General features: G+C 35.5%; 1 protein-coding gene across 1 annotated transcript; it reads left to right on the top strand.

Annotated features, from left to right (window-relative positions):
* The first annotated feature begins 2,307 nt into the window (after positions 1 to 2,307).
* Positions 2,308 to 4,995, top strand: LOC127080373 (uncharacterized). Its single transcript, XM_051020696.1, has 9 exons — positions 2,308 to 2,595; positions 2,690 to 3,007; positions 3,091 to 3,207; positions 3,309 to 3,626; positions 3,720 to 3,977; positions 4,070 to 4,141; positions 4,222 to 4,517; positions 4,610 to 4,792; positions 4,881 to 4,995. Exons 1-9 carry the CDS (start codon positions 2,308 to 2,310, stop codon positions 4,993 to 4,995), a joined length of 1,965 nt encoding a protein of 654 aa, XP_050876653.1.
* The last annotated feature ends 7,572 nt before the right edge of the window (positions 4,996 to 12,567 follow it).

Genomic DNA, 12,567 nt, shown 5'->3' with positions numbered 1-12,567 from the left:
GGGAATGACATAGACGTATACTTGACACCCTTAATCGAAGATTTAAAGTTTTTGTGGGAGAACGGTGTGGAGGTTTATGATGGGTATAGGAAAGAAAGTTTCAACTTGAGGGCGATGTTGTTTGGAACAATTAATGATTTTCCAGCATACAGAAATCTATCAGGGTACAGCATTAAAGGTGAAAAAGCGTGTCCTGTTTGTGAAGACGGAACCGATACGATGCGATTGGACCTTTGTCATAAGAATGTCTTTCTCGGTCATCGTAGATTCTTAAATTCTAATCATCACTACCGTGGGTGGAGAAAAGCATTCAATGGAAATACAGAAGAAGGTAGAGCTCCAACAATGTTGACAGGTGATCAAATTTTTGAAAAGGTGAAGGACGTAAGTACTAAGTTTGGCAAGCCTTTTGCACATACACTTGTCAAGAGTGGGTGGAAGAAAAGGTCAATTTTTTTTGAACTGCCATATTGGAAGTCTTTGTATGTAAGACATTTCCTCGATGTTATGCATATTGAAAAAAATGTATTTGACAGTGTTATTGGTACGTTACTCAATATACAAGGAAAGTCTAAGGATGGCCTTAATGTAAGGAAGGACATGGTAAACATGGGAATGAGAACTGAATTGGGACCCGTGAAGAAAGGAAAACGAACATATCTACCACCTGCTGTTTACACTCTATCTAGAAAGGAGAAAAAAATATTGTGTAAGTTCCTAAGTGAAGTTAAAGTTCCAGAAGGCTACTCATCAGATATTAGAAGACTTGTGTCTATGAAAGACCTCAAGTTAAAGAGTTTAAAGACGCATGATTGCCATGTTATAATGGAACATTTTCTACCGATAAGTATACGTTCTATTCTGCCAGAAAAAGTAAGAAGCGCAATAACTAAATTGTGTTTTTTCTTCAAGTCAATTTGCAGTAAGATGATCGATCCTGCGATCTTACCAACATTGCAAAAAGAAATAGTTGTTACTTTGTGTGATCTTGAAATGTATTTTCCTCCCTCGTTTTTTGACATAATGGTCCATCTAGTCGTTCATCTTGTGAAAGAGACACAATTGTGCGGACCAGCTTATATGAGATGGATGTACCCTGCTGAACGTTATATGAAAATATTAAAAGGGTATGTGAAAAACCGAAGTCGACCAGAGGGTTGTATTACCGAACGATACATTGTTGAAGAAGCGGTTGAGTTTTGTACAGAATATTTGTCAAATGTTCAATCAATTGGACTCCCCAAATCTCATATTGTTGAAAAAAAAGAAGGTAAACAGCTAATTGGAAATAAAGTTGTGACAGTATCAAGGGTCGAACGAGATCAAGTGCATTTGTATGTTCTGCACAATGAGATTGAGGTTGAGCCGTATGTTGAAATGCACAAGGGTGTTCTTCGAGGTTTAAATCCGAATAGAAATGAGAATTGGATAGTACGAGAGCACAATCGAAGTTTCATACCATGGTTTAAGGAACATATTTATTCAAAGTATCGTTCAGATCCCGCTTCAATAACAGAAAGGTTGAGATGTTTAGCATATGGTCCAAGTTTGGTTGTGTTTTCTTATAGCGCATACGCAATTAATGGATACACATTTTATACCAAAGAACAAGATGATAAAAGTACTATGCAAAATAGTGGTGTCACCTTGGTAGCTGAAGCAATGCACATATCAAGTGTGAAGGACTTAAACCCGAAATTTGCAAATCTGTCATATTTTGGGGTTATCGAGCGCATTTTGGTGTTTGATTATGAGAAGTTTCAGATTCCTATATTTGGTTGCAAGTGGGTTGAAAATAATAATGGCATACGAGTGGATAAGTCAGGATTTTTGCAAGTTGATCTTAATAGGGTGGGTTACACAGATGAGCCTTTCATTCTAGCCTCTCAAGCTAAACAAGTATTCTATGTCACTGATCCGACAAGTACGAAATGGTCTATAGTGCTTTTATCTAACAAAGTAATTGATGAAAGAATTGGAGATCAAGGTGATATTGATGTTGAGATTGAATCTTTTACCATAAATGATCAAAATGAGAATGAATCATGTATTAGAAATGATCATAATGAGGGTATTTGGATCAATCCAACCGTCCGCGTTGTTAAAAGAAAAGTAGAACATATTCCTACCAAGAAAAGAAAGAGACGTTACTGAAAAAGGTAATAGTATAATTATAGCCTATGTCATTCAAGAAAATTTAATTATAGCCTATGTCATTTTATATTATTCAATATATATATGGATTATTGATTATGGATTTTTATATTTTTCATTTCATTTTTATATTTTTTCTTTATTACAGGTTAAATGGCTAGTGATCAAGAAAACTCACAAGATGCAAATGCTCCTGATGATACTTCAGAAAAAGAAATTACACGAGGCATCACTATTATGAAGAGTATCATTCGTGATAGAGATAAAGCAGTAACATATAATGTAAATTGGAATGCTGATAACCAACTAATTGGGTCTAATGCTGCAAAGTTGGCAAGCTACATTGGTACACTTGTTCGTATGCACATTCCAATCACTGCTACACGATGGAGTAATAAAGAGTTGGGTAGCGCTAAAGATAAGATTTGGACTGAGATACTGGTACAATATATGATTGTTTATATTTTCTTTATATTGACGATAATGTGTTTAAATTACTTATACTAACACACTCTATTCCAATATTTTTTCGTAGAGGTCTTTTAACATTGAAGATACAACTATCAGAAAAAAGTATATACTTCAATTGGCCGGAAAAAGACACAGAGGGTGGAGAACGTTTTTAACAAACAAGTATCTTAAGGACAAAGAAAATTTTTTTGTTGAATATGATCCGGAATATCCAGTGAAGTATGCGATCTTCATTACAGAAGAAGAATGGGTTGCTTTTGTAGCCCAAAGAAGAGACGAAAATTTCAAGAAAGTGAGTGCCACAAATCGCGAGAGAGCGTCAAATCCCACGTATGCATACAAAAAAGGGCGTTTGGGATATGCACGCTTAGAGGAAAAAATTGTAAGTATACAAAAATGCTACGATCTTATTAATTGTCTCAATGTGTTATAATTGATTATCTTATTATTTGTGTCAATGCGTAGTTAGACGAGACGAAAAGTGACGCAACATCACTTCCGCCACATGTTTTGTGGAAAGAAGCTCGTGTGGGAAAGGATGGAACTGTTAGGGATGACGTTCAACATATTTATGATGAATGTGTAAGTAGAACATTGTGTCTTTAATTAAATCAAAAGTTTAATAATATATAATTAATTTTTTTATCTCCACTAATAATTTCCGATATGTAAATGAATTTCAGGAGACCCTATCTCAATCGATAAGCACAGCTGAGGACCAGGAGAACAGGAGCGTACTTAGTAGAGCACTAAATGTTCCTGAGTATCCCGGTCGGGTGAGGGGTAAAGGGCATGGTTGTACTCCAACTTCCTTGTATAAGAATCCGAGGAGAAGAAATCCTAGCAATCAAGAAGTGATGGAGACGTTGCAGGCATTACAAGCGCAAGTTCTTCAATTGCAAAATGATAATGAGAGATATAGGTGTATGGAAAAGTGCAGTTCACAGTTGAAAGAAACTAGTGAGAAAGCCAGTATCAATTGTCAAAATAAATTTCCCGAGGTAATTATATATGTTATTTTGAAATTAAAATAGCACATTTATGTTAATTGAAATATATACACATTAAAAGTAACATATTTATTATTGGTTTAGGGCATTTCATCTTGTCAGCTATACTTATCGTCACCGACTTATCGCCTAGTTGGCAAGGGAAAAGTGCACAACACTTCGGGAGATTTACTTCACCATAGACCGCTCCCGGATGGACACCTTAAAGTATCGGTTGATGTTGTATTAGATAAGGATGCGTTGCTACCGATACCTGACATTGTTTCAGAGACAACATTGCTGCGAGATGCAATAGGATCATTTGTTGCATGGCCCTTGGATCTCATTTTCATTGATGATGAGGTATGTTGAATTCAAAAACCACTATGAATCTTTTAGTATTCAAATGTCAATTCTGAACCGTTAAGTTAATTTTTTTTACATGGTAATTTTAGACGCCTACAAAACCCGCATCTAAGGATAAAGGGATTTTGCGGCACAACGAGTCTGTTGCATCACAAAAAGAGGTATATTGAAAGTGTTAATTATATGATCCGAATCAAAAAATGCATGATTTTATAATTTACCTATGTTATATGATTTATAGGTATTTGCTCAAGGGTCACAACAACTGAGACAGAAAATTGGTAGTCGACAGAAAAACAAAAGGGATCTTCCAGTGACTTCTTTGCCAAAAAAAGGTGCTTTTGTGCCTCGATACCAGATATCTCTTGAAACACTTGTTGACTCATCAGATATGGCAACAGCTGGTGCTATTCGCTTACTGGATATGGAGGAAGATATCTTTGGTTATTCATGCACTGAAACAATCGGAAAAGAAGATCTGGAACATATTTTTCGGCATCAAGAATTAGGCGTCGGTGTTATACACACATACATCCGGTAATCCGATCTATATATTATTTAATTACTTGAACAATTTATTTACACATTTCAATAAAAATAGTCTAATGTTTATTATGTTTTTATTGAAGGTTCTTGTATGACAATTTCATGCGCGGGAATGATCAATTGTCAAACAGATTCCGTTTCGTGTCTTCCTCCCTGGTCAACAAAGCATTAATTTGTAGGGAACCGGATTCATGTAGAGAGTACTTAGTCAAGAGATTCATGGCCAGCAGTACAAACAACTTGTATCTTTGGCCGTATAATTCAGGGTTAGATTTTAATTCTAAGTTTATTCTAATCTTTAATTGTTTCTTTTACGTAAAAAATTTCCATATAAACTTTTGTTTTAATTTATAGGTGTCACTGGTTGTTGCTTGCTATTGATCCTTTAAAAGAAGTGGTATATTTTCTGAATTCGATAGATGGTGAATGGACAAATTATCCGGATATGAAGCAATTAGTTGATACGTAAGTGAGACTGTTCTAAATATTCGTGTATATTTATGTGAGATTGTTCTAAATATATGTTTTTATTTTGTTAGATCAATAAAAGTGTTCCGATCTCAAAGACAAGCTCGAGTACCACGTACTAAATCCAGCAACATTACGTGGATAAAAGTGCAGGTACTTTAATTTTCACAATTTTGCTTATAATAGTGATGCTACTTGATAAGAAAAGATAACTATACATTCTTATTTATTTTTCTATGTAGTGTCCTCTACAGCGCAACGGTATCGATTGTGGATACTTTGTAATGAGGTTTATGAGGGAAATCATTAATATGAATCAAATAGAGATTCCAATCACGGTATGGATTTATAACTTAGGATTTGTTTTAATATTTATCGAATATTTCATATTATTTATTACTTTTAACTAAATCATGCATATTATGTTTTGTTATGTAGTACTTTGATGAATACAAGTGTGCTCATTACACGAGACTGCAGTTGGAACAAATCAAGGAGGAATTGTGTCAATATTTTATTAAGAAAAGATTAATTAGTATATAATGGTTTCAAAATAACATGAATACTTTGATGAAGAATGGTTTCTGGTTGGCAAGTGTATAGTTCTTTATATTTTTAACAGATTAGTTATGACTCCAAATAGGCCGTATAACATATTAGTTTTGACTTGTGTATAGTTCTTTATAATTTTAGTGATATCTTTAATTTCATGGATAGATTAATGTGTTCATTCTTGTGTTGGTTTGCTTTAAAAAATTACAAATGCTTGAATTATGACTCCAAATGTGTTAAGTGCCTATCTATCCTTGTGTTGGTTTGCTTGAATTATGACTCCAAATGTGTTCATTCTTGTGTTGGTTTGCTTGTGTTGGTTTAAAAAATTACAAATGCTTGAATTATGACTCCAAATGCTTGAATTAGAGAGGCTTGATTTACAGGTTTATGGGATTATTCCCAAAAAATATTACAGGTTGAAATGGTAGGCTTAAACTGAAGGCAGCGTTTTGTTATTTTAGTAGAGGAAAAGACAGCGCTTTTTAGTAAAAAGCGCTGCTAAAGGTTGTCAATAGAGAGCGCTTTTTACTAAAAAGCGCTGCTAAAGGTTGTCAATAGAGAGCGCTTTTTAGTAAAAAGCGCTGCTATAGGTTGTCAATAGAGAGCGCTTTTTACTAAAAAGCGCTGCTATAGGTTGTCAATAGAGAGCGCTTTTTAGTAAAAAGCGCTGCTATAGGTGGTATATAGACAACCTTTAAGAGCGCTTTTTACTCAAAAGCGCTGCTAAAGGTTGTCAATAGAGAGCGCTTTTTAGTAAAAAGCGCTCTTAAAGGTTGTCTATATACCACCTTTAGCAGCGCTTTTTACTAAAAAGCGCTCTCTATTGACAACCTTTAGCAGCGCTTTTTAGTAAACAAAAAGCGCTGCTAAAACCTATAGCAGCGCCACCTACGGCAGCGCTTTTAAGCGCTTTTAAAGGCAAAAAAAAGCGCTCTCATAGGTCTTTTTTGGCGTAGTGTAATAAGCATGGAAGACTCATTGTCCATCACTAAGGATATATGTGAGTATTACATCTACCACAAAGATAACTCAAACCTAATAGCTAAAGGTTATGAAAAATTTGATTAAGAAAGTGGCCATTGGAACCACAAAAAGACATTTGAATGGGTTATATTTACCAATTAGAAGTATATACAAAAATGGTCAAAGTTGACTTAAAGATTCAAATTCAAAATAAGTGTTATGAAAAGAAGGTTTGAAAATCAAAGCCTAAGGCTTAGGTTTCTAATGTTTGAAAACAAATGTTAAATGTTTGCACAAAAGTTTTTGACTTGGGTTAGAGTGGAGGGAAGAAGAAGAATGGCTAAGTCATAAGTAAAGCAAAAAGGTGAGGGATAAAGAAACAAAACCACAAGGGAGTTCCTTTCTTGAGATCATATTGATGATCCAAGTAGCTCCCATCCTTTGGAATAAGCAATCACACAAAGCATAAATTCAAGCAATCATTAATCAAAGTGGATTCTTGGAAAGACTCCTCAATGCATCTTGGATCTCTCTCCCTTAGAAGCTCATGGTAATGGTTCCCCAAATAAGTTCAAGTTAGAACTCCTAGCACAAGAAAACACACATCAAAAAGTTCTATAATACAATCAAAGAATGGACAAGAGGGAGTTTAGAATATGGTCATTTCAATGTTCATCTTCAAGCTTAAGCATTCTAAAGGCTCAAATGCCTAGTTGCTCTTTGACTTTTTATAGCACTCTAAAGGCCCAATCCCTAGTTGCTCTTTGACTCCAAGTTTGCACAGGGAAAGTCCTAAAGCCTAAGTCCATTTTGTCCATTTTTGCATTTGGTCCATAACAATCAAAACAAAAACACAAGCACAATAGTATATACACAATTATGTGCTCAAGTGAGCAAAAGGCAAATGGCATTAACATAAACATGTGCTCAAGTGAGCAAAGGAAAAAGAAAATGGATAATATGTGCAAGAATAGTAAATTGCATAAAAGTAAAGTGCAATAAGTAAGTGTTAATTGTTAATGGTTAGTGTTAGTAGTTAGTGTGCCATAAGGCAAATTTAGCGCTATGTTAAGCAATCGTAATTGGACTTATGTAGAAGTCACAACTATCTGAGGCCGGTCAATAATAATGTAGGCAACAACACAAGTTAGAAGTCTTGATTAGTGAACCAAGTTCCAACAACTTGCCATGCCAAAAAGAAAAAAAAAGAATTGATCTTGTATTGGTTTAAGCCTTTTGCATGATTTAGAAAACAACATATCCTTAATGCAAAGCCATTCACTTGATCAATTGATCAAGATGAATTAGATTTGAATCAAGGAAGATTAAGTCTCCCTAATCAATACTAACTTATCAACCTTCAACACATTGATCAAAGAGAAAGAAGAAGAAGAAGAAGAAGGAGATGAAGAATGGATAAGGAAATGGAAAGATCAAAAATGCATAAGATGAAATAAGATGTACCCATCCATATGTATTGACCAAATGACATTGAAAGTCAAAGTCAAACAAATAAGAAATCAGAAATGGGAGGAAGATTGGAGATCAAACAACAAGCAAAATATTTTTGGCATTTTTTAATATTAAAATAAACTTGAATTAAAAATAAAAGAAAGGTCAAACTTCAAAATCACTTCAAATCAACCTTGAGAGGCCCAAGTGATTTATCCCAAGTTCAACAAGGTCAAACTAAGTTTGACAAAAAATTTCAGCATTTTTAAAAGTCAGAAACTATTTTTAATCAATTAAAAATGAATAAAAATAACCTAATTGAACTAAAATCTCAAATAAATCTCAAATCAATTAAAAAATTGATGAGAATATTTTTCATAGATCCATCATCAATCAAATAGGTTAGGAAAATATTTTTGTATTTTTTGAAAATCAAAAACTATTTAAAATGAATTAAAAATAACCAGAAAAGAGAAAATTCACAAAAAATATCAAATGATGAAATAAAAAATATTAAAATCAGAATTAGAAACTAGAAATTATTTGGAGAAGAATGCAATTGGTCCCATATTTTTTGGATTTAAAATGAAGAAGATATGAATTTTTGAAAATAATGGAAATAAAAGAAATAAAAATCAGAAAAAAGAAAATAACAAAAAACAAGGAGCGTTGGATTGGATCTCATTAATTGACGTGGCCAATCCTGAGATTCAGAAGCGCGCGCTCATGGTAAGTCCAAGTCAATGAGAAACATCCAACATTAAAATAAGTCATAACAATGGAAGGCCACGATTAGATATGGAAAATGAATCCAACGATCCAGATTCAAACTGGCAATGGAGCGGCCACCGGAGCCACCTTCTTCTCCGGTGAGCTTGTGTTTTCCGGCCAAAATTGCAGGCAACCAAAACTTAACCAAAATACACGATCTATACACCGTTGGAAAGCTGGGATGATGTACATCATCCCTGTATCACTCAATTCCACTCTAGATCTCTACATTGAGAGAAATCAGAGATGGAAATTCTGTGATGTTCATGAGAACTTGATGGATTTCAAAAATTAAATGCACAGTAATGATGCCTCTATTGAGAGGACTTCAGCCAACACAAAATCCAAGCAAATAGGTCAATAGATGATGAGTTTCGAAGAAAAAACCAGTTGAAGAACAACCTTGGATTCTGGAGATTTGAGCTTGATTCCTTGCTTCCTTTGTCAAAACAGAAGATCAATGAACTGAAGGGTGAAGGTTTAGAAGCTTTAGATCCAAAGACTCAACCAGATGTAGTTGAATTTTAGATCTGAAATTTTTTGAAGAAAAGTGAAATAGCTTCTTTGGTGAGAGGTTGGGTTTTGATTTCTGCAGCAATTCAGGTTGATTCCAGGATGAATTTTGAATGGAATAGAGCTTCTATTTATAGAGGGAATGCCAAGGAGAGGGTGATTCAATCCGTGTGCATGAAGTTGGACATTCCTTGCATGGGCTTGCATGAATATGCACAAGGCCCAAAACCAAAGCCAAATGCAATCTGAAATCATACCAAAGTGAAATGGACGTGTAATCTGAATGGTAATTGCTTGTGCATGGAATATTGAGGTGTTATGCATAATTGAACTAAAAGCTTCTCCTCTTTGAAAATACCAATTGTTATGTTGGGCAAAAATCCATTTGAAGTGTGGAAATTGGTGAAATTGGAGTTTAAAGTGCAAGGTGCAAAACATGAAAAGGCAAAGTTTCTAAATTTGGCCAATGTTCAATCCCTTCTGTTTTGATGATGCAATCCCCAAATGAAAAAACCTCCAACATAAACGTTGTAGATAATTTCAAGATAATCAAAATGGACTTAAATTTTGCATCTTTTGGATTTTTTGTGAAAGAGTTATGGGCACTTGAAGTTGGACTTTTTTGCCTTTCAATGCATTTGGCCCAAAATGACCTATAATGTCTTGCATTATCACATGTATTTCCTTTGAGATTTTGAAATTTTGTTCAACATAACATTTGAAGTAGACACCTTAAGCTTTCCAATTCATTTGATATCATCTCAAAATCATAAAAAATGAATTAGTTATGTCCTTGGGAAGTTGACCCAAAATTAGGGTTTCAGTCAAAATGACCTATAATGTCTTGGAATGGGAGATGACCTTCCAAGCTTCAAATAAATTTTGATGAACATGAAAGTTGTTCATATTGTCCTTAAGAACATTTTTTCTTTTGGAATCATCTCCATTCGACCAACACATAAAAAGTTAGGTCTCAGTGTATTTCAAAATAGTCATATGAATTGACTGATCAACTTCTCAAGTCCATGACTCATATCTTGATGAATTGATGATTGAGGACACTCAAAAAAAGTTCAAATATGCATGAAATGAAAAATTAAAGAACTTCCCTTTATTATACTTGACCATGGGCTGAGGTTGCTTCAAGAGCAAGGCATTGTGGTGCAGAGATGAATTAGGGTTTCTTTGGGAACAAACCTCAAACCCTTTGACTTGCTTTGATCAAAATGATGAGTTGAGATGCTAGGGAGGCATACTTGATGGAGGAGAGATTTGGGAACCATTACCATGCTTGCTATCATCTTCTATTGGCCATATCTCTGCACAAAGGTTCTCATTGAAGCTCTTGACCCTGTGATTGCTCAAGCTACAAACAAAAGATGTTAGTGACATATTTTTGTGCTTTTGGTTAGTAGACAAAATAAGAAAAGCAATAATGTACAATTCAAGCATGCCTAGTGATCTCAAACCACTCACAAGGGATCCCACCCAAAGGCAAAGGGAAACAAAATGCTTATGATCCTTGAGGCAATGCAAATGCAATGTTATGATGCCATGAGGGATCTTAGGGTCAAAATTGGGGTCTTACAGATGCCCCTATTTAAGGTCATTCTAGCCGGAGAAGTGAAGGTTAAAATCTTCGTCTCGATTGGGTAGAATGGGCTTAAATAATAACAGAGAGACGAATTTTGGTCCCTAAGAGACTTCATGATGCAGATGTATGCATGCAAATGGCAAAACTCTATGGGGATATGTGTCCATAAAGAAAGAAAAAGATCAGGAACAATTGAAAATCCACTAGAGTGACACACTCGTAAATGGAACAGAGACTCTACCGGGGGGTAAAAGGATAGAAATGTGTGAGCAGGTCACGACTTAAAACTTGCCGAGAGACACAGAGAGAATCCATGAAATAAATCAATGGAAGGACTCGAGCTGACTCGAAGATGCATGTATTGGGGAATATGCCAATACAGTAAAATTATCCGCAACGGATACTTGGGATAAAAAATCCGGACTCAGGTGGAGGTGTCCACTAAGGACCCCGCTGAGGAAAACAAATGAGGTATTACCGATTACTGGGTAATAAGCTCAAAAAGAGATCATGTGATTCCACCGGTATAAGGGTGAGGGAAAAACATGCTCCGGGAGAATGAATATCTAAGACCGGTATAAGGGTGAGAGATATCAATCAACCAAATCATCTGAGGAAGACCTAAAAAGGTATATTTCAACTCAGGAAAATCTGACTCCACAGGGGACAAAAAGTCATAATAGGGAGCAGAAGGAAGGAACACCAGGGATGCCGGTTACTGGGCATATAATAGGTGACCAACCAAAGCATGAATTGGGGAATATTCCCAAGACACTCATCATCCGAAAGAGGGCATAAAAGTGAACTCGATTATGGGATGTACATTCGATTCCAAAACAAGGATACGAATCTTACTCGACTAGGGAAGAACAAAAGGCTTCGACCAAAGAGCGCATGAGATATATCATCTATTACCGTCAGAGCGTAGATAATATACTCGCATGGAAGATTATCCACAACCAGTTACTGGGTTAATAAAGGATAAATCGACCGAGAGAAAAATGCATCGGGATACCGAAACTAGGTATATAATGATGACCATCCAAGGGGAGCAACAAACATTACCGACAACCGGTACATGAAAGATGACTTGTTGGGGATAAACTGCCTAATCAGAGCAATTATCCAAGAGAATGAGGGAATATCAACACCGAATATTGGATAATGATAACCGTTAAGGAGGGGATTACATCTACCGAATACTGGGTAGAAAACCACGGAAGAGTAACCGTCATCAATTAGGATGAACAAAAGGTTAACTCTGCAAAGGGGAGAAAATAGGGTTTACAACTACCGGTATAAGGGTAGAAAACCACAGACTCCGCCGAGGATAAGATGAATGATTACTATTTACTGAGCAATTATTCATTCAAACTAAAGGGGCCAACTGAATCAAGACTCGTCCTAGTGAGGATATAACTCAATAGGGAATCCCATCCCAGAATATGTGTTGGGAGGAAGCAAAAACAACCGTCGTCCACGAGGATATAACTCAGTGGGGAATGTGGCAGGAAAGATAAACACTTTCTGCTTAAGGGGCGGACTCTATATTGAGGGATCAGACACCGACATCTGCTTGGGAAATGTATTACCAGCTAGCAGGGAACAACAAACAAAGATATATGGCAAAGAATGCAATATGAATATCCGAACGTTTGAAAATTATATGCACATATGCGTGGTTTATGTATGATGAATGCTGACAAACAGACATTTCTAACATAA

This window comes from Lathyrus oleraceus, chromosome 5 (assembly GCF_024323335.1).
Source record: "Lathyrus oleraceus cultivar Zhongwan6 chromosome 5, CAAS_Psat_ZW6_1.0, whole genome shotgun sequence".
Taxonomy (NCBI): Eukaryota; Viridiplantae; Streptophyta; class Magnoliopsida; order Fabales; family Fabaceae; genus Lathyrus; species Lathyrus oleraceus.
Note: the sequence above shows the minus strand (reverse complement) of the source record. Positions and strands in the feature narration are given on the sequence as shown.